Here is a 23,009-nt window from a genome sequence, read left to right on the forward strand (position 1 = left end):
ATGCCCATTTGTAAAGCTTAAATTTCATTGGACAATGTGGAGCAGAGCGGTAATTTCCCGGTCTGATTCATAAATTGGTTGAAAACTACATAGCCAGTCTGTTTTCAGTTTATTTAACAAAGGTGAAATAGCATAAGGAAAAAAAAAGACAAGTATTGTTCTTTCCAGTCCGAACAGATGGATGAATTTGCATATTTGGAAGTCGCATTAATGGTAAGTAGTGTTCAGTTTACGCTTAAGTACTGCATCTTGTATTGATTTACTATTTGATGATGCCATCATAGTTGGTTAATTGAAGTCCAAGTGCCACCTACAGGCCTATTAGGTGAAGTGCAGGCTCTTAGGTCAAGAACTCGCAAAATGTGAAATGGCCTTTATTACATTTTTATAATTATGCAATAATAGTAAAGATAATAACTAGAAGAAGAAGACATGCATAAAAACATCAAAAATATGTTAACTTTCCTCTGGCTCTTTAAAGAAAAAATCATAACTTTTGTTTGGCTTGTACAGCTCTGCCAGCTGAAAAGGTTCCCAACCTCTGCATTAGAGACTAATTTCTTCCAGCTTTGATTCACTATACAAAGAATTTCATTTGGTCAAATGTTTACATACACCAAGTTGACCGTCTCTTTAAACAGTCTGGAAAATTCTAGAAATTGATGTAATGACTTTTGAAAGCTTCTGATTGGCCAGTTGTCCTAATTAGGAGTTAATCAATAATGCGTCTTTGGCTGTATTTAAGGGCCTACCTTTAGATGAACGACCTTTGGTCTGAAAGGTTCAACTGGTTCACTCCAAGACAACAACTAGGGAGCTGGTGAAGGAGTTGGGGGGTATCAGGTACCAAAGAATACACATCCACCATTAAGACAGTCCTACATCACCATGGCCTGAAAAGCTGTCGCACAAGAAAGAAGCCCCTACTCAAGACCAGCATAAAAAGCCAAAAAAAAAAAGCCTGACTGAAGTTTGTAGGTGATCACCAGCCTTTTGGAGGAGTGTTCTTTGGTCAGATATATTTTTTTAACTGCTTAGCCATAATGATCAGCGCTATGTATGGAGGAAAAAAAGATGAGAGTGAAGCATGGGAGTGGCAGCATCGTGTTGTGAGGGGAAAAGGAACTGATGCACAATAACTCAAGGCATCAGCCAGAAAGTTAAATATTGGTCTACAACTGGGTCTTCCAGGAGGACAATGAATCTTTGGCCGAAGTGTATGTACACCTAAACCTAAAGAATACCTTAACATTGACATGGAGTTTGCAAAATTTTTTACGAGTAAAAAAAATTAAAGTTGTGATTGCATAGTATTCGTCCCATTACAGTAAAGCCCTAAAATTGGTTATTTGGAAAGAGACACGGTTACAAAATTTCAGCTTCAATTCAACGTGCTCCTTGCATTTAGTGTTATGTCGCATTTTCATTTTGAAATAGTGTGGCTCTTACATTTACGGCAGCATTGCTTTAATCAGGGTTTCTCTAAAAAAAATTTTCACAGCCAGGAATACCCTTAACCATAAAATAAATTCCCCCTCAGTACAGATTTATTCCATGAACATTGTTTTAACGTGTACAATAATTTTTGTTTCTTTATTCAATCCATAGGGCAGAACACGCCACAGACAGAAAGACATTAGGTCCATGTTGACATTATTTATAGGCTAACTTTTTTTTTTGAGTTATTGAGGTTTTGGATTCAACCCGTAGGTATTTCAGACAGAACTCTTTCAGAAACAAATGAAGAAATATTCTGAGCACAGAGTGAGCTCATACAAAGGTCTGTAGCAGGCATTTTTACATTAGATCAGCTAGTTGTACTCTGTGGGCTGATGTGAGATACAATATTTGCTTGGGTGTTCCTTTTTGTTAAGTATTTTCTTACCATATATAGCAGTGTATGTGTGATGAAGCATAAAGTTTGAAGCCTTACTCCAGCCTGTTAGAAGGGGCTTTTCTCCTCTTTGTATATGGGTATTCTTGCGTGCTGGTTTCTTCTTCTTCTTTTTTTTTTTTGCATACAGTCAGGTCCATAAGTATTTGGACAGCTACATAATTTGTCCTTTTGCCTCTGTACACCACCACATTGGATTTGAAATGAATCAAGTAATATGTAATTGAAGTGTATACTTAATTAATTCAATTAAAGAGGTTTAAGAAAAATATTGCTTTAAGCAATATTTTTAATGGAGTCCCTCCATTTTCCATGCTCAAAAGCAATTGGACAACTGACTAATGAATCAATGCAAAATACAATATTTTTAAATGACAATTTTATTTACTGAAGGCAAAAAAAGTTATACAGCACCCGAATTGTTTTAATTCAGCCACGTTGGAAGGCTTTTGAGCATGAACTGCCTGTTTAAAGTCCTGCTACAGCATCTGAATAGGGCTCAAGTCAACATTTTGGGCCACTCTAAAATCTTACTTTTGTTTCTTTTGAACCATTCATGTGCTTTGAATCATTGTATAGCTGTATAACCCAGTTGCACTTCAGGATTCTCTGGTAGAGACACTACCTCCACCATGTTTGTCGGTTTGTATGATGTAGTTATTGTTGAATGTTGTGGGAGCTTTATGCCACATGTAACAGGACCCATATCTTCCAAAACGTGACTTATCAGTCCACACAGTATCATCCCAAAAGGCTTGACGGTCCCCAGTGAGCTTTTGGCATTCTTGAGTAGCAGTGTTTTTTGCCTTTCAGCTGGATACAATTTTTTCTCAGTCTCTTTCTAATGGTGGAATCATGAATGCTGACCTTATCTGAGGCAAGCAAGGCCTGCAGTTCCTTAGTTGCTCATTTGGGTTCTTTTGTGACTTCCAGGATGAGTCATCAGTGCAGTCTTGAAGTAATATTAGTAGGCCGACCAGTTCTGGGAAGATTCACCAGTGTTCCAAGTCTTCTCCATTCAGAGATACTGCCTCTCACAGAGGTTCGCTGAAGTCCCAGTGCCTTAGAAATGACTATGTAACCATTCCCAGACTTGTTTTCATTTAACAGCACAGTTAGTTCTGGCAGTAACATGAACAATAGGTTAATATTAATGCACTCATTCTAATATATTATTGTTTTCATAGCCACAGTTCAGAGAGAGAGAGAGAGAGAGAGAGAGAGAGGCTGGTGAAGGAAATGACTTTATCGAAACTATAACCTCGGTGAGAATAGGAACTAACTTGTCTCTCGGACTTCCCACAACATTAAATCTAACTGTAAACTGCAACGTGTCATTTATTAATAAATTCAACATTCTAATTGTTGCCAATATCACTGTGTTATAAGTGGAATAACACACTCTAGACCATGCTGTTGTACAAAAATAAAAATATACGAAAAACAGTGCAACAGCATGATCTGTCATGTGTTATTCCTTACATAACTTTCTTCCTCATCTCTTCCAGAATATCTTTTGACTGTGCTGATTGTTGTGACATTTTTGCCTATTTCGCATTGCTGGAAAGGTTTTATTTAAGTGATGTTTAGGGATAACAATCAATTAAATTTGTTAAATGGTTGATTGAGTAACTAAAGCGGCGGTTACTTTTTGACACAGGACCAGTTGGTGTGGAATCATTTTTTTTTCCTTTAATAAACGAAATGATCGCTTAAAAACTGTATTTTGTGTTTACTCAGACACAAAATACAGTCGTATATGTCGTATATTAAAGTTTGAACTGAAACAATTAAGTGTGACATTTAAAAAAAAAATAAAAAATGAAGAAATAAAGAAGAGGCAAATACTTTTAAATGGCACTATATCTGATAAACTTGATTGGCGTTGGTTTTCAGGGGCTCTAGTAGACACCAGCTTTAAAATACTGCCATTGAGAGTGTAGTGAAAGAACCGGAAACGAAGGAGCAGTATTAAAGACTGTGGAAGCCTATTGCAGTTCACAAGATGGTTTAAGTTTAGAACACAGTTTTTAAAATCCCTTGGCCGAAATAGAACCTTTATGGGGTTAGTTCCTACCCGTGGGCTGTATGTTTGGCACCCCAATCTAGACTCTTGGGCTTCCATAAGTTATGTCAAAAAGCTAGGAGTCATTTTTGATAGTGACCTCAGAGTTAAAAGCAACATCACTAATGACTGTAAAACAGCATATAATCTTTGTTCAGTAGATTGGAGGATAAGATTACTCTCTGATCTGCTTTACCCAAAAGCTTGCTACAGCATCTTCAGGATACTGCTGCTAGAATCCTGACACACATTACTCACATTGCACTCTAAATCTCTTCACTGGATGCACATGTCCTTTAGGAATGTATTTTTTATTTGTTTTAAAGATTTTTTTTATTAAATCTCAAGCATTACAAGGTTTAAGCATTAACCTTTGCTAGTTAAAGATTCCTTCATAAAGTTGTACTAACCTCATAGATATTTTTCCGATCTGAAAGAGGGATTATAGTGGGAACGCAGCCAAGATGATAGCATTTGAGGTTTCTGACATGCTTCGATGTTCGAGGCATCTGGTAAAATAAAAATGCATTAATGAGACTCAAACTATAGCAACAGATATTGATTTGTTTCCATCAGCGCTATGTATGGAGGAAAAATGATGAGAGTATAATATTCCAGAGCAGCTCATTGTCTGGGTAATACAGCATATTAGGGGTATAACAATCCATTACTGTTCAGCTTAGAATTTTCTGCTGATGAAACTATTGAACTGCTTGTTAAGCACCTTGTGAGATGAATCAAATCAAGTAAAGAGGGGGCGATATTGATGACAGAGCTTGCATAAGGTATGTTTGGTTTTTTTATGTAATGTGTGTGCATTGCTCATGTACTGTTTTTTTTTTTAATTATTATTATTTTTTTATATGTTGTAGCTTTTGGGAGCCACAGCTATAGAGGATAAGCTGCAGGAGGGTGTGGCTGAGACCATTGCTATCTTGTCACTGGCTAACATTAAAATCTGGGTGTTAACTGGAGACAAGCAGGGTGAGTGAGAACCACATGATCAACTGTCCACACAAACCAACCATTGCACTACAATAACTAAAGGACAGTATGTCCATTCGAAGAGACCGAATAACCTGTACAGTATATATTTACATATGTGGATACATGGAAATTTTTGGCCTTGGCACACAGCGCTAAGTTTGCTAGAATCCCAACACTGCTCATCACTCTGAGAACACCATCCTCACAGTGAAGCATGGTGCATCATGTTGGGGCAAGGTGGATAGAGCCAAATACCTTTTCCGGGCTGCAAGATGCACACTTTAGGCTGAGGCAGAGATTCAAAGCTATATTCGAGTGGTCAGGTGGTCATATTTACTGTACCAGCATACTCACCAGTATTCACTCCAATGATTTTTTGGAATTGAAATGGACTTAACTGGGATTTGATTTACTTGCAGCTCTGATTGCAGCCAAATGCGGTATTGATCCAGGGGAGTGAATTGGATCAATGGGTCAATACCACATTTGGCTGCAATTAGACCTGCAAGTCCTCTGGCATATATCTCAATCAGTTTTGCACATCTAGATTACGATATTTTTGTCCATTGTTCTTAGCAAACTTGCTCCAGCTCTCTCAGTTTGGATGGAGTCCTTGTGATATTCTCAATTGGAATTGAGGTTGGGGCTTTGAGTGGGCTTTACCGATTAGCACTCCAGTGTAGCTTTGGCATTATGCTTGGAGTCATTTTCTTCTTCCAAGGTGAATCTCTGCCCCAGCCTAAAGTCTCTTGCAGTCTGGAAAAGGTATTTGGCTCGATCCACCTTGCCACAACATGATGCACCGTGCTTCACTGTGTGGATGGTGTTCTCAGAGTGATGAACAGTGTTGGGATTCTGGCAAACATAGCGCTGTGTGCCAAGGTCAAAAATTTCATTTTTGGTCTGCTCAGACTAGAGAACCTTTTTCCACGTTTACTGAATGTCCTTTGGACATCATCTGGGCAGTTTTATGTAGCTTCATGACATATAGTCCCGATTAAGTCTTTTTTCAGTTCCTGGTTGTAACACTACAAAATGTTGAAAAGTTAAAGGGGGTGAATACTTTGTGATTTGATTGTATTATACTCCTCAGATTTATTTTTTTAAACATACAAAGTGTTATTTTAATATGACATCTTTTGGATCTGTTATAGAGACAGCGGTGAATATTGGCTACTCATGTAAAATGTTGACTGAGGACATGACAGAGATCTTCATTGTTAACGGGCACACTGTCCAAAGTGTTCGTGCCGACCTTAGGTATAGTACATTCTACCTGTTCATACTGCTGCCCATTCATCCACCTATCCAGCTTCTGTCCATGTATCCAGTATCAAGTGGTCAGTTAGTTATTTTCTGAGCTCTCACATGACCTATTTGGTTGATTTTCTTCTCTTTTCTGAAGGAAAGCAAGGGAGCGCATGATGGAGTCTGCCCGCACAAGAGATGGTGGGAAGGAGGCAGAGACTCAAGAACTAGGTAATGGATTTGAGAGTGATGCAGCTAAGCAGATACCTAATCTGGAGAAAGGTGCCCAACCCCAGTCCCTTCCTACCTTAGTGCTGGAGTCTATCGGTGGAGAGTTTGCGCTTGTTATCAGTGGACACAGCCTGGTGAGTGACAGTTGCTTCCTGGAATCTGATTGGTGGCTTTGTGAAAAGGCATTTTTGATCATTAAAGCGTGTTTCGTTTTTGTCTCTGTGGCAGGCTCATGCACTGGAGTCAGACATGGAGCAAGAATTCCTGGAGACAGCATGTGCATGTAAGGCAGTGATCTGCTGCAGGGTCACACCGCTACAGAAAGCTTTGGTGGTTGAGCTGATCAAGCGGCACAAGAAAGCAGTCACTCTCGCGATCGGAGATGGAGCCAATGACGTCAGTATGATCAAGAGTGAGTTAGAGAGAAATGAGATTTGGTATAGAACACATGAAATTGTCGTGTTAAGCATCCACTATCATCATGGAAAGTTTTGACTCATTTTTGTGATGTACAAAATAAGGCAGTAGATGCAGGCATTAGATTTTCTTGGTATTTTCATAACCTTTGGAGCAGGCACTAAACTGGTGAAGAGCAGCACGATTGTAAAATAATAATAATAATAATAATAATAATAATAATAATAATAATAATAAAGAAAGATAGAGGGGGAAAAAAAGAGTTGGATTAGAATTTGTTAGAATGAATAAAACAGCAATCAAATCAATTCCTCTTATTCGCTTTCAAATTTTAGTCTGCACTCAATATTGAGGCTCAATATTCAAATTATAGAAATAACTGACTGATATAACACATTTTCAGCTTTTTTCTGTCACTTATTGTCACGATTTCCCCTCGAGCTAGCGCTGTAGCATGCAGCGTGTAAACCCGATGCACGAGCTCTTAGCGAATGCACGCTTTTGGGTCTTCAGTGACATTGACTTTGTTTACTTTGGACACGTGCTTTTTTTTATATATAGTTTATGTCCTGTCTCCGCCCCTGTTTTGTCATTGGTTGTTTCCCGTAAGTACCATCATTGTTTTCAGCTGTCTTGTTTCATCCCTGATTACCTTTTGTCATTTAAACCCCTCGTGTCTCTTTAAACTTTGCTTGGTACTGAGCGTTATCACTGTACCAATCATTTGTACCTTGTTCCTCGTTTTGATTCATGTTCCTTGACCTAGTTTCTTGTTACTCGTTGCCTAGTTTATGCCTGTTTGTAGATCGCCTGACCATTGCCTGTTTTTATTTTTTATTTAATTTTTTTTTTTTTTACCACGCTAATGTCTCATGATTTGGATTTGTCTGCCTGCCTCTCTCTATTAAAAGCTTCATTATGTGGAAAGCATGACACTTTATATATAAGTATTCACAGTGCTTCACTTTGCCCACATTTTGTTATGTTACAGCCTTATTCCAAAATGGATTAAATTCATTAATTTCCTCAAAATTCTACAAACAATACCCCATAATGACAACGTGAAAGAAGTTTGTTTGAAATCTTTGGAAATTTATTAAAAATAAAAAACAAAAAAAGCACATGTGCATAAGTATTCACACCCTTTGCCATGACACTCAAAATTTGAGCTCAGGTGCATCCTGTTTCCACTGATCATCCTTGAGATGTTTCTACAACTTGATTGTAGTCCACCTGTGGTAAATTCAGTTGATTGGACATGATTTGGAAAGGCATACACCTGTCTATATAAGGTCCCACAGTTAACAAAGCATGTCAGAGCACAAACCAAGCCATGAAGTCCAAAAAATTGTCTGTAGACCCCTGAGACAGGATTGTATCAAGGCACAGATCTGGGGAAGGGTACAGAAACATTTCTGCAGCATTGAAGGTCCCAATGAGCACAGTGGCCTCCATCATCCGTTTACTTTGTTTGGAAGTTTGGAACCAGCAGGACTCTTCCTAGAGCTGGCCGCCCGGCCAAACTGAGTGATCGGGGCAGAAGGGCCTTAGTCTGGGAGGTAGCCAATAACCCGATGGTCACTCTGACAGAGCTCCAGCGTGTCTCTGTGGAGAGAGGAGAACCTTCCAGAGGAACAACCATCTCTGCAGCACTCCACCTATCAGGCCTGTATGGTAGAGTGGCCAGACGGAAGCCACTCCTCAGTAAAAGGCGCATGACAGCCCACCTGGAGTTTGCCAAAAGGCACCTGAGGGACTCTCAGACCATGATGAAACAAAGATTGAACTCTTTGGCCTGAATGGCAAGTGTCATGTCTGGAGGAAACCAAGCACCAGTCATCACCTGGCCAATACCATCCCTACAGTGAAGCATGTGGTGGCAGCATCATGCTGTGGGGATGTTTTTCAGTGGGAACTGGGAGACTAGTCAGGATCGAGGGAAAGATGAATGCAGCAATGTACAGAGACATCCTTGATGAAAACCTGTTCCAGAGCGCTCTGGACCTCAGACTGGGGCGAAGGTTCTTCATCCAACAGGACAACGACCCTAAGCACACAGCCAAGATAACAAAGGAGTGGCTACAGGACAACTCTGTGAATGTCCTGGAGTCCAGACTTGAACCCGATTGAACATCTCTGGAGAGATCTGAAAATGGCTGTGCACCGACACAGAAGAATGGGAAGAATGGGAGAAACTGCCCAAAAATAGGTGTGCCAAGCTTGTAGCGTCATACTCAAAAAGACTTGAGGCTGTAATTGGTACCAAAGGTGCTTCAACAAAATATTGAGCAAAGGCTGTGAATACTTATGTACATGTGCTTTTTTGTTTGTTTTTTATTTTTAATAAATTTGCAAAGATTTCAAAGAGACTTCTTTCACGTTGTCATTATAGGGTATTGTTTGTAGAATTTTGAGGAAAATAATGAATTTAATCCATTTTGGAATAAGGCTGTAATATAACACTATGTCAAAAGTGAAGCACTGTGAATACCTTCTGGATGCACTGGGTGTGTGTGATGTGTATATGTGTGTGTATGTGTATTTTATATATATATATATATATATATATATATATATATATATATATATATATATATATATATATATATATATATATATATATATATATATATATATATGTGTATGTGTGTGTGTGTATGTATATATATATATATATATATATATATATATATATATATATATATATATATATATATATATATAAAATTATATAATATAAATTTCATTGGTAGTCGCACACACTGAGAAAGTATGAGTTTTATATTTTGACAGAAAATAGTGTGAAATCTACACTCGCATTCAGAGAACAGGCAAGATATCAAGGGCGCAGTGGGGAGCTCAGTTCGGCTCAGTAATCTGCATTGAAACAATGATGTGCAGAGTAAAGAGCAAGCTTGGGTAAAGTAGTGTAATTACACAGAAATAGGGTCATATTAATGGCGTACATTCACAAAACCAGGTTCTAAGAAATGCGACAAGTTCTAGGCCTGCATGAAGATAAAGCAGTAATATTTTTAGAGGCATTTTTATAGAAACATTCACCCACTTCCAGGAAAAGTCATCATTTCACATAACTCCATCCTTTCTCAACACAGGAAGTGAATTAACCTTTCTTCCCCCTTTCTCTTTCTTTTTAAACAGTTTTGAAAACAAAGACTTCCATATTTGACACGAGAACTCGCATCTAGTCGATGTGCAACGTAGGCCTTAAAATAATGCCATGTGGATGATGATTTTTTTTCCCCCGCAGTTTTCTCTCTTTCTGCTAGCTGTATGCGTATTAGAGCAGGTACGAGAGAGCAGCTCAAAGGGAATTCTTATCTCTTGAACAATCTGATTAAAATTCTGGAAGCTGGCCCATTGTTTAGGGAGCTATCAGCTCTCCACCTTGTTTCAGCATTTCCCTTTCCACTAAATGCAAATGCTCACCGGTGTAAATAAATCTGACCTGCATTGTTAAGTAAGTCCAGTTGTGCTGACCCCTGCATCACAGTTCACCAGTTTTTGTTATCAGGAAGATGCTGCCTGCCCAGGTTTTTATGGACTTACTGTTCTAATTCAGACTTTTAATTGTTAGTCTAGGTGTATGGAAATTCTAACACTGACCCTAAAGGCCATATTTACTTGTCCGCATTCCAAATTCCTCTTGGACTATGAAACTAAGCCAGGAAAAACAACCGTGTGTGTGTGTGTACTGGTAGACCCCCTACTCAACAAGACTTTGTGCTGTATAACAAGCGCGAGTTGCTTTAACAAAGTATTAGTTTAAGGTGTGTACACATTTGTGCAACCTAAAATTTTTAATAAAATTTTTAATTCAACAATAAAGCTGGAAAAAAGATCTGACATGATTATTTTGACCTGCCATTTTAACAGGGGTGTTTAGACTTTTTATATCCACCGTATATGCAACAACCCGAAGATATCTATAATCGTATTTTTTTTCTCCCATTAAAGTAAGCTTAAATCTTTCCTCGTCCTCCCAAAAACATGGTAACAGGTGGATTGGTTAAGATAAATTGGCAGAAAGTGTGACTTGGTGTGTGAATGTGCTTTTGCGCATGGTTTGGTGTGATGAATTGGTGTTCCATCCAGGTGGTATTTCTGGCCTTGCCCCCATTGTTCTGAGGATAGGCTTCAGATCCACCAGAACCCTGATGAGGATAAAACGGTTGCTGAAAGTGAGTGAATGATAAATGTATGATAAATAAAAATTATAGTAAGGGAAAAGTAGGTTAGGGCAAGGGAGGATAATGTTTTTGAGGATACTGGTTAGGTTTGTGGATGTGTGTGTGTTTGTGTATTCATGTTCCCATGTTCTGCTACTGTGTATGTTTGCAGACGATCTAAAGTCTGCCTCTAAACTCCATCATGTCACAACTAGTGTCACTGGGGGGAAAAAAACAAACAAAAAAAAACCCAAGGGTGTTGAAAGCAATGGTGTTTATTACCAAATTTCTTGTACGCCATCTTGTAACACTTTTTTCTCAACATATTTCCCCTTTCACAGCATCACCCACTTGTTTTTTCCTTTAGAGATGTCACAAGGTCTAAGGTGGCTGTAAGTCCAAGTGTAAATGCATGAGGAACATCAATTTGAAAACAACACAAACATCGTGCAAGATATAATTGAACGAAAGCTGATGAAATAGACTGAGAAAATGGCATGATGTGTGATTCAGAATGTCCTGATTTCTAGTCATCATGATTGTGCCCGGGGTTGGGAAGAATACTCTAACGGGCCTCTTTTTTGTAACGTGGAACTGAGAAATTCAGCCACTGTCCTGAAAAAGTATTGATGGCTGAATTCTGAATGTACCTTATTAAGTAGTAATGTATTCTGTTACAATACATGTTCCTGTGTTACTGTCTAGCAGCTTTCTTTATGGTATGCTTCTGAATTGTGACCGTGATGATTACATTTTACGCTTTGCATAAAACAGTCAGGAACATGAATTTCTTGAAATGAGAAACGACTTAAGCTACAGTGCTGTGAAAAAGTATTTGCCCGCATTCTGTTTTCTTCTGTTTTTGTGTATATTTCATACTAAATTCTTTGAGATCTTCAAGCGAAATACAACATAAAACAAAATCAACACACAATACAGTTTTTATTTGTAGTTTTATACCGAATCAAAAATCTTTAACTTATACCCATCACCATTGTGAAAAACTAATTGCCCCCTTAAACTTAAAATCTAGTGTGCCACGTTTAGCAGCAATAACTGCAACCAAATGCTTCAGATAACTGGAGATCAGTCTTTCACTTACTTCTCGGACTTTCTCCTATTCGTTGGATCATTGTCTTAATGTATAATCCAGTTGCATTTTAGTTTCAATTTACGGACTGAAGACAGGACATTCTCTTTCAGGATTTTTTGGTAGAGAGCAGAATTCATGTTTCCCTCAATTATTGCAAGTTGCCCAGGCATTGAAGCAGCAAAGCATCCCCACACCATCACACTTCCACCACCATGCTTGACTGTATGCAAGATGTTCTTTTTGTGGAATACTGTGTTTTGTTTACGCTAGATGTAACGGCACCCCTGTCTTCCAAACAGTTCTCAGAACGTTCTCCCAAATGTTTTGAGGATCATCAAGGTGTGATTTGGCAAAATTCAGACAAGCCTTAATGTTCTTCTGGGTTAGCAGTGGTTTTCATCTCGCCACTCTTCTATGGATGCCATTTTTGCCAAGTGTCTTTCTGATAGTGGAGTCATGAACAGTAGCTTTTATTGTTACAAGAGAAGCCTGTAGTTCCTTTGATGTTCTCCTTGGCTCTTTTGTGACTTGCTGGATGAGTCGTTGCTGTGCTCTTGGAGGAATTTTGGAAGGTCGGCCACTTCTGGGAAGGTTCACTACTGTGCCGAGTTTTTCCTTTTGGGGATAATGGCTATCACTGTGGCTCTTTGGAGTCCCAGAGCCTTGGAAATAGCTTTGTAACCCTTCTATTGATTTGATTGAACATGGTTTGCAGTAATCAGGTCTGGTTGCGTCTAGTCCAGCTGAACCCCATTATGAATGCAGTTTCATAGATTTGGGGAATTAGTAACTACAGGCCAAATACATTTTCACACAGGCCCAGTTGGTATTGGATAACTTTTTTGCTTCAGTAAATAACATTATCATTTAAAAACTGTGTTTTGCATATCTTAATCTGCTACTTCTTTTACAAGAACTTTGCCTTTACCATGGTGCACTGGTTCAGCTACCTGTGGCATGGGGTTGTGGCTACAGGCAGTGTGATGTCATCTGAAGACTCAAAAGGCCTCTCACTCTCTCTGTAAAACTTTCATATCCCTTAACTCACACAGTACACCACATCAACCCTGTTATGAAACTTTGGTTGAGCTGATGATTTTTGAGTTGTGCAGTAGGCATCCTAGAGCTTTGTTGCATTAAATAACATTATCATTTATAAACTGTATTTTGTGTTTACTCAGGTTGCCTTTGTTTTATCTTAGATTTTGTTTTCATTTCTGAAACAATTTAGTCTAAGATATATACAAAAACAGAGGAAATCAGGATAGGCAAATTCTTTTCCACAGCACGGTATTTGCATAAATGCTCTTTTATTGTACCACCAGTATATCAGACTGATCTAGCCTAATTTAAATCAGATAACAGGATTAAATTTGTACCAAAAACATATGCTTGTTATAATCATAGGGCAGTGATGAAGAAAAGTTTACTTCTCAAAATTAAAATATATACATTTCATGTGTAAAGCCGTGCTCAGCATATCGATATGATTTGATTCGGCTCTTGATTTGGTAAGTGTGCGTGTCTAACAATACATTCAACCCGCTGCATAATGCTGTAGGCTATTCCTGATCAAATTCTGCTTATATTACATGAGGTGTAATAAATGTTTAAACTTAGTCCAGCCCACAGTATCTCTGAAAAAGATGGTACAGATCTTTAAAAAATAATTCGCACTTCTCCAAAACAGGCTGTTTTTCACAAGCATACTAGTTAGCACTAATAGCATTGCATCTCCACAGACATCACATAGACAAAAAAAGAAGGTTAAAGAAATAAACACAGTGAGTGGAAAGTTAATAGCTGCAGGTATGAGACTCTGCTAGTTATAGAGAGCTGTGTGACTTCATACATGACCCCTTAGATTCACACCAACAGGGTTGACAGGATGGTTTTTACACCAAATTGGGATAGTTTTGAAAGAAGGTTTCAGATGGAAAAATGAAGTAAGTTAAGGGGCAAAGACTTCCAATGCCCAATATTTTGGGGCTAGTTTCATGGCTTTTGTAAGAAGTTCATGTGGAAAATTTGGTCAGACCTGGCAACCACTGTCGCAGTTTAATAATAATAATAATAATAATAATAATAATAATAATAATAATAATAATAATAATAATAATAATAGAATACACTACTAATAAAAAAATGGTACTGTGGGGAATTTTAGTAGCTTTTAGTAGTATTTGCTTATTTTGTCAGATTTTGTAAAACTACAGTGGCATACACATAAAAACACAGAACCAATGAGGTGTTACCTGAGCTAGCAAAATAATCTAAAATACGGTTGATTTGCTCAAAAATTTGGATTTTTATTTTTGTAATAACCATACAGCCCACATAAACACATGCACACACTGTTAATTTTTTTTTCCCCTTCTCTCTCCAGCGGCTCATATAGGCGTCGGAATTAGCGGACAGGAGGGCATCCAAGCAGTGCTGGCGTCTGACTACTCCTTCTCCCAGTTCCGCTTCCTGCAGCGCCTACTACTGGTACACGGCCGCTGGTCCTACCTGCGCATGTGCCGCTTCCTCTGCTACTTCTTTTACAAGAACTTTGCCTTCACCATGGTGCACTTCTGGTTCGGCTTCTTCTGTGGCTTCTCTGCCCAGGTCAGTGGGTTGTGGCTACAGGCAGTGTAAAAATCTTAAAGCTATAAACTAAAAAAGGCAATGGTGGCTCAGTGGTTGGTTAAAGGCTCTGGGTTACTGATCAGAAGGTCAGGAGTTCAAGCCCTAACACTGCTAAGCTACCCATGTTGGGCCCTTGGGCAAGACCCTTAACCCTCAATTGCTCAGTTGTATAAATGAGATAAATGTAAGTCGCTCTGGATAAGGGTGTCTGCCAAATGCCGTAAATGTAATGTAAAAGGCCTCTCACTCCCTCTATAAAGCTTTTATATCCCTTAACCTACATAGTAGGCCACATCAATGCTGTTATGAAACTTGGGTTGAGCTGATGATTTTTGAGTTGTGCAGTAGGCAGTTTTGTTGCATTCAATGTGGAAAGAGTATAGTGGTATATAGAGGTTTTAGTATGAATGTATGTCTTTTCTTTGTGATTAAGACTATGTATCTTGGATGCTTAATTCCAGTATTTGAGGGCTGAATGTAACTAATGAGGGCCAGAGTCAAAATAATAGATAATATAATCGAGTATCTCTATTTTGGCATTTTCAAACACCATTTTCATATTCCAAACAAGGAATCAACATGAGGCAAACAGATCTATGAGATGTGAAGACTTGGAAAACATGGATATAGACTTGGCAAATATTAGTAATACGGTTTAGAAATGCAACCTATACATGCAAGTCTTTATGACATGGAAGAATTTACAAGACAAAAAGTGTCACGTAACATCACAATAAAACAGACTGAACACAGGCATAAACAGTGATAAAGAGATATGACTATACAGAGCTAAAGCAAGAAGAGAGTAGTATTCTGTGACAGACTGTATCATATGCTATGGCATATTGCGTTTACAGTATATAAAGTGTATTTCTAACCTGACCTTTGTTTTTTTTCTGTCCCATTTAGACAGTATATGACCAGTACTTCATCACTCTCTATAACATTGTGTACACATCATTGCCGGTTTTGGCCATGGGCATCTTTGATCAGGTATTCACACTACGACGAAATCTCTATTGAAAGTCTAATTTAGCGATCATGAAACCCTCACACCATCATTTTTTCCCCCCCAGGATGTCCCTGAGCAGCGTAGTCTGGAGTGCCCGAAACTGTATGAGCCAGGTCAACTAAACCTGCTCTTTAACAAGCGTGAATTCTTCATTTGCATTACTCAAGGTATCTACACCTCTGTGGTGCTGTTCTTTGTACCGTATGGAGTTCTTTCACGGGCCACGCAGAGCAACGGTGTTCCGCTCGCCGATTATCAGACCTTCACTGTCACCACCGCCACAGCCCTCGTCATCGTCGTCAGCGTCCAGGTTAGATAAGACATTCTACAGCTGATCTCACTCCTTAAATGAGCTTTTTTAACACCGAGGTAAAAGTATAACCAGATATTTTCAGACATTCTATAACATAAGTTGTCATCCTACTTCTCCCCACCTTATTAATGGAAAAGAACACTGGCCAATTTATTAGACACACCTACCTTGTTGGTGCACATTGTAGATACAGTGGGGGAAATAAGTATTGAACAAGTCAACATTTATTTCAGTAAATATATTTCCAATGAGGTTATTCACATGAAATTTTCACCAGACATCAGTATTAACTCAAGAAATCTGGAAATATAAAGAATTCACAACATTAAAGTCCATAAATGAAGTTATGTGTAATAAAGAGGAATGACACGGGGAAAAAAGTATTGAACACTAACTGAAATGTATTTAATACTTAGTGGAGAAGCCTTTGTTTGTAATGACGCTTCAAGAAACTTCCTGTATGAAGAAATTAATGGGCCGCAGTATTCAGGTGTGATTCTGTGCCATTCTTCTAAACATATTGTCTTTAAATCTTGTCCAATTGGATTCGAGTCAGGTGATTGACTGGGCCATTCTAACACCTTGATTTTTTTCCTCTGAAACCAATTGAGAGTTTCCTTTGCTGTATGCTTTTGATCGTTGACCTGCTGGAAGATCCACCCACGTCTCATCTTCATCCTCCTGGTGGATGGCAGTAGATTCTTCTCAAGATTCTCCTAGTAAAGGGCTCCATTCATTGTTCCTTCAGTTATATGAAGTCTGCCGGTACCATGTGATGAAAAACAGCCCCACACCATGACGCTTCCTCCTCCACACTTCACTGTTGGTATAGTGTTTTTAGGGTGATGTGCAGTGACGTTTCTTCTCCAAACATGGTGTGTAGTATGACAGCCAAAAAGTTCAATTTTGCTCTCGTCTGACCAGACTACACTCTCCCTGTGTTTCATAGGCTTGTTCAAATGAGTTGTAGCAAACTTTAAACGAGCTTCAACATGCCTTTTCTTTAGTAATGGAGTCTTGTGTGTGAATGTAAGCTGTGGAGTGCATTGCCTATTGTTTTCTCTGTGACGATGGCACCTGCTGCCTCCAAATGTTTCTGGAGCTCTTTCCAAGTGGTCCTTGCTTCTTGGGCTACTCTTCTGACTATTCTTCTGACTCCCTGGTCAGAAATATTGCGAGGAGCTCCTGTGCATGGCCGGTTGATGACGGAGTGATGTTTCCACTTGCGGATAACGGCCCCAATGGTGTTTACTGGAGGATTCAGAAGTTTTGAAATATGTCTGTGTCCGATTCCATCAATATGTTTCACAACAATAAGGTTGTGAAGGTCTTGGGAGAGCTCTTTGCTTTTTCCCATCATGAGATGTTTCTTGTGTGACACGTTGGTAACGAAAAGTCTTTTAATAGACCATCAATTTACTAACCCAGCTGATATTAATTTGCACAGATAGGAGGTATAATTACTTACGGATTTCAGCTGGTTCCTTGCCTTGCCTTGCCTTGGAGAACTGCTTTTTCTTAGCGTGTTCAATACTTTTTTCCTGTGTCATTCCACTTTATTACACACAACTTTATTTATGGACTTTAATGTTGTGAATTCTTTATATTTGCAGATTTCTTGAGTTAATACTGATGTCTAGTGAAAATTTCATGTTAATCGCCTCACTGGAAAGATATTTACTCAAAAAATGTTGACACGTTCAATACTTATTTCCCCCACTGTATGCAGTCAGAGATTATACCCTATATTTTCCATGTGCAAATTTGTGTTATTTGTCTTCATCAGTGCTTAGTTTCTTACCACAGGACTTTTGTAAGCTGTATATTTTTGGTTTGTGGAAATAGAACATGCACATAAGATATTAAACAAGCTCAGTGTTACTGCTGTTCTGAGAACAGTGTCATACAGCGAGAGGAAGTATTCGGGCACTTTGTTTTTGTTATTTAATATACTTTCAGTGCATATGTCCACTTTAAATTTACATACATCATTTCCTTTGACTTTGTACATATAAATATGAAAAAAGTATGTATTCATAAACATAAAAAAAAGTTTAAAAAAAAGTTAAAAAAAAAAAAAAAGTTGATAGGGAAATAAGTATTCAGACATGAGAAATTACCAACATCAGTACTTTGTTGCAAAGCCATAGCTGGCGATTACAGGTTTAAGACATCTATTAAGTAGTAATTAGCTTTTTGCAGCATTTTGGTCCATATTTCTTGGCAAATTGTCTTTAATTTCGCAGAATTTAATGTGAGGGTCGCTCTGATGGGCTTGTAATTTCCAAATCAAAATGTTTGAAATCGATCCCATGTCTGGGGGTGTAGTCTTCCATCTTCCATCCTTACACACCCTTCTTCTCCTCAAATTCCCCAGACGTGGATATATTCACTGGAAGTATATGAAATAACAAAAACAGAAGTGTCTAGATACTTATTTCCCCCCTCACTATATATGGCCAATTAACTAATATACTGGCAAATTGGCTTTGGTTTAAAGTTAAATGACACAGTAATATGTGTTATATTAATCTGAATTAATTATGATAATTCAGTCTGTGATTTGGTGAACGCACAAAAGATAAACATTTTGACTGCTTCAAGAAAATAATCTTCAATATAATAATCTCCAAGCTGTGGAAAGACATGACATTTTATTACATTTTGTAGCAGTAAAAAGTTTAATTTCTCTTTCACTCAAAAACATCTACTGGTTGTGTAAGAGATGACCTAGTGTCTTTTTTCGGGATGTGTGTTGAAAGAATAATCTTTTTGCATGCTACATTTTAGCATACTTCCAAAATAAGGTCACCTCTGAGTAATCCACAGTGACACTGTGTGTTAAGTTCCTAAGACTTTATGGCAACATGACGTGAAACGTTTTTGTATATGTATGTGTAGATCTCTCTGGACACAGGATACTGGACAGCTATTAACCATTTCTTTGTGTGGGGTTCTCTGGGGGCTTACTTCACTATCCTCTTCACCATGCACTCCAGCGTCCTGTTTAACTTCTTCCCAAAGCAGTTTCACTTCCTGGGTAAGGCTGTACTGTCCCTGCAAACCACCCACACTCCAGTTATAAATATCTAAGCACGTAATATGCGAGATGCGTATCAGTGGGTTTATAGCTGAACACAGATTACTTGATCTATCTATTTTTTCAAAAGAAAAAAAAAAACCCAGATCAATAAATTTAAATGGGAAGTGCATTTTTTTTTTTTTTTTTTACTTGACGTAAACATGTATGTAAGATTTAATGGTGTAATTTGAATTTGTTTCTCCACAGGAAGTGCACAGAACACATTAGCACAACCAGTGGTGTGGTTGACTATTGCTTTAGCTACTGTCATTTGCATCGTCCCCGTGGTCGCCTTTCGCTTCCTCAAACTAAACCTTAAACCCCAGCTGTCAGATACTGTAAGTTAAAACCTGTTTACAATAGTTACAGACCAAATACAGTGTTGAAATACTGTGTGTGTGTGTGCACATGCGTGGGTGTGTGTGTGTGTGTGCGTGCGTGTGTGTGTTTATCTGACAGTTTTGACCTTTTGTGCACAATTGTCCGGTTTCCCCATGAGGAAAACAAATTTTTTTTGTTTGTTTGTTTTGTTTTTTTGTACAAAACCTACAGCTTTTATTTAAAAACCTAAAAGAGCCTAAATGTATTCTTTTTGGTTACGGACGTTAAATTTATATTTAGGTTCTATAATGGGATTAATTCATTCCATTAATAATTATGTTAATGATAATGATAAGTCCTCTCAAGGGTAGTAAGAAAAGCATGTGTGAGTATGTTTGTGTTTTCCTCTGTTTGTCTTGGCTTATTTCCTGAAAGCTGACACTTTAGTTGTTTTCACCTTTCCCTCAAGGTGCGCTACACTCAGCTTGTACGTCAGAAGAAGTGGAAGCCCGGCGGGCGTGCTGGGTCTGGTGCAGGTGGAATGGGTGCCACCGGGGGTGGAGCTCTTGGGCGTTCATGTCATGGTGGTTCCCGTCGCTCGGGTTATGCATTCGCGCATCAAGAGGGCTTCGGAGAGCTGATCACATCTGGCAAAAATATGCGCCTGAGCTCCATCGCTCTTTCTACATTCGCCTCACGGCATAACACCAGCTGGATAGATACACTCCGCAAGAAAAAACAGACAGCGGCCTCCGCGGCTCAGTACATACCGTCCAGCTCACAGGCCCTACCCCTCTCCACATCTTCCTCTCTGATTGGCCCAGAGGAAACATGTCCAGAGAGCATAGGAAAAACAAATGTGAACACTGTCCCCAGCAACAGTGTTAATGATGTCCAGTTAAGCATGACTCATATTGCACAAGTGGAGATAGAAGCTACAGTCTTGTAGTGCAGGTAAACACAAGCATGTACTTTCATATAGAAAGCTTTGCTTTAAAAAGTCACACAGCCATGTACAAATGGACTACACTGTATATACGTTGTTGACATAAAACGTTTTATTTATATATATATATATATATATATATATATATATAATATGATATAATTTTAGATTAGCTTGTACGGTGCGTGTGTAATCACCAATATTATAAACATGCTTAAACACTTCCCTTTATTCTAGTGAACTTGATGCAGTTTTTAAACCAATGCTTGGACAGACTCAGAAAAGACTCTGATTGCATTTTCACACCTGAGTCTTTTGGGACTTTTGTTTCGGAACCTGGTGCGTTTTCACTCTTGGTTCGGTTCGTTTTGACATGCGAACACTGCAATCGTGCTCAGATCTGCACCTAAACACTCGAACAAGGTGGTCTCGGCCCGATTGCAAACAAACTCTGGAGGGGTTCACTTGTGGTGTATAGCAATGCATAATAGGAACTGCGGTACGTAAAAAGCGTGTTTGTTTAGCTAACGACTCAGTGTATTAATTTCGGTTTAACTTGGACCAAAGACGAGGTAAAATGTCCCGTTTAAATTTGGTCTGGCAAACGTATTTCTGAATTTCAAAAACAACTTTCAAAAACAGTCAGGTTTATGAGGTGTTTAGCGAGCATCTCAAGGAGATGGGCCTTAATCATTTACATTTACAGCATTTGGCAGACGTCCTTATCTAGAGAAACTTACATTATTTCATTTATACAACCGAGCTGTTGAGGGCTAAGGGCCTTGCTCAAGGGCCTAGCAGTGGCAGCTTGGCAGTGCAGGGATTTGAATTCATGACCTTGCAATCAGAAGTCCATCAGCTTAACCACTAAGCTACCACTGCCCCAATGTAATCCTTCTGTGGAACATATAAATGGGTTAAATTATAATAAGTACAGCTTAAAAGAAAGCCACAATTCAATACATCCTGATGGATGACCGCTATGAGCATAACCCCAGGACTTTCTGACCAACGACAGTACAATTTGCTCACGTGTGACTTGCATAAACACAGTTTGGTACGTTTTGAAATGCTGCCATGTGAAAGCGAACCGAGCCAAGGAGAAAATGCAAACATTGTAACAGTTTAAGTCCCGATTCAGAACAAAGCACAGATCTACATGTCTGAAAACACCCCGAGTCTTCTTGAAGCACTGTATAAACAAGCTTTTGTTAGCCAGGGTTTTGTGACCTGCAGTAGGATTTTAGGAAGCTATTATAGCTACATTTAAAAAACAGATGCTGTAATTAGGGGAATATTCTCCTATAAAATCCCCCTGACATCTTTAATTCACAAGAGAAACAGATATCAGGATGCATCTGCTTAGGGGGTCTGCCTTTTATTCACTGGTTAACATTTCATTAGTGTTACTTGCGCTCTTTTTTTTTTATTATAGGAAACGCTGTTTGGCTGGTGGGGGAGAGTAGCACGGCACAGTGGAGCCAGCCGTCTTTCTCAACATCATTTTACAGAGGAAACGTCTATTGGCAAGTGAGAGATGTAGACATACTGAGCGTAAACACCTCTGTTTGTCCTCGAATGTTTACACTTATCTTACACCTGACCGAAAACAAGGCCTATGATGCCAAGAACTCATTTATTATTTGGCAAAGACAGTCTTAAGCAAAAGACATATAAGTGCAGATACAGCAAAAGCACTGAACATGGTATACTTCACAAACACATACCATTTCAAATAGAGAGACACATGCCGTACTTCTCCATACCATACCATACTATGTCTCTGTTTCGCTGTGTGTGCATTTCTCTGCACGACCTTTTAATTTGAGCAAAAAGTGTTCAATTCTAAGAGCGGAAAATAGAAATGAAATGTCATTGTGCAGGTTAACAGTTTCAGGTTCAGATCATTATAACGTAACGGGAATTGCTCTTACACATCATTCACCGTGGTTGAGTTTTTGAAAGTCTGGTTTCAGTAAAAACAGTTTTAAAGCAGATGAGACATCAGAAATGACTTGACATCAAGTATTTTACCTGCAAATACTATATGGCTTTACTCAGCCATTACTATCGCTGATGGTTATATCTATTTCCTTACAACTTTGTAGCAAATATCTAACAGTGAAATTGAAACGTGAGTGGTTAACTGATACGGACGTTTAGACGTTGCAGTGTCTGAGGTAAATGCAGTTGTGTTATACGCTGGTTAGTTGCCTTGATCGAATATTAGACAATACTACTAGACAATGCAATGATCGCTATATCATCTATATGAAAATTGCATTGTCTAGTAGTAAAAACATAGACAGTTGCACCAAAACTATCTTAGATATCCAAGTTATGATTATTGATCCTCATTTGGAAATGTTGGAAATGTCTTTATCTTTCTTTTTTTCATCATTGCAAAGAGGTTATGTATGATAACACAAACATAATGTAGAATTTCCATACTTCCTTAGTCCTCTTTTCTGCCATCCTTTTGTGTTTATATATATATATATATATATATATATATATATATATATATATATATATATATATATATATATATATATATATATATATATAAGTCCCTTTTA

General features: G+C 38.4%; 1 protein-coding gene across 4 annotated transcripts in view; it reads left to right on the forward strand.

Moving 5' to 3' along the window:
* Positions 1–23,009, forward strand: part of atp8b2 (ATPase phospholipid transporting 8B2) — an 85,236-nt gene that overhangs the window by 32,627 nt on the left and 29,600 nt on the right. For 2 of the 4 annotated variants that reach the window (XM_017468913.3, XM_053680385.1), the window contains 11 exons: positions 4,832–4,943; positions 6,101–6,206; positions 6,352–6,559; positions 6,654–6,837; positions 14,512–14,735; positions 15,666–15,749; positions 15,833–16,078; positions 18,983–19,121; positions 19,371–19,501; positions 19,954–20,438; positions 21,866–21,960. In XM_017468913.3, the coding sequence (XP_017324402.1) occupies positions 4,832–4,943; positions 6,101–6,206; positions 6,352–6,559; positions 6,654–6,837; positions 14,512–14,735; positions 15,666–15,749; positions 15,833–16,078; positions 18,983–19,121; positions 19,371–19,501; positions 19,954–20,433 (1,914 nt within the window). In that variant the 3' untranslated portion in view covers positions 20,434–20,438; positions 21,866–21,960. Of the gene's footprint in view, positions 1–4,831; positions 4,944–6,100; positions 6,207–6,351; positions 6,560–6,653; positions 6,838–14,511; positions 14,736–15,665; positions 15,750–15,832; positions 16,079–18,982; positions 19,122–19,370; positions 19,502–19,953; positions 20,439–21,865; positions 22,938–23,009 lie in introns of those variants that run through there. The other 2 variants (XM_017468906.3, XM_053680397.1) reach the window with 2 other exon arrangements.

Source organism: Ictalurus punctatus, chromosome 1, assembly GCF_001660625.3.
Source record: "Ictalurus punctatus breed USDA103 chromosome 1, Coco_2.0, whole genome shotgun sequence".
In the NCBI taxonomy this organism is placed as follows: domain Eukaryota; kingdom Metazoa; phylum Chordata; class Actinopteri; order Siluriformes; family Ictaluridae; genus Ictalurus; species Ictalurus punctatus.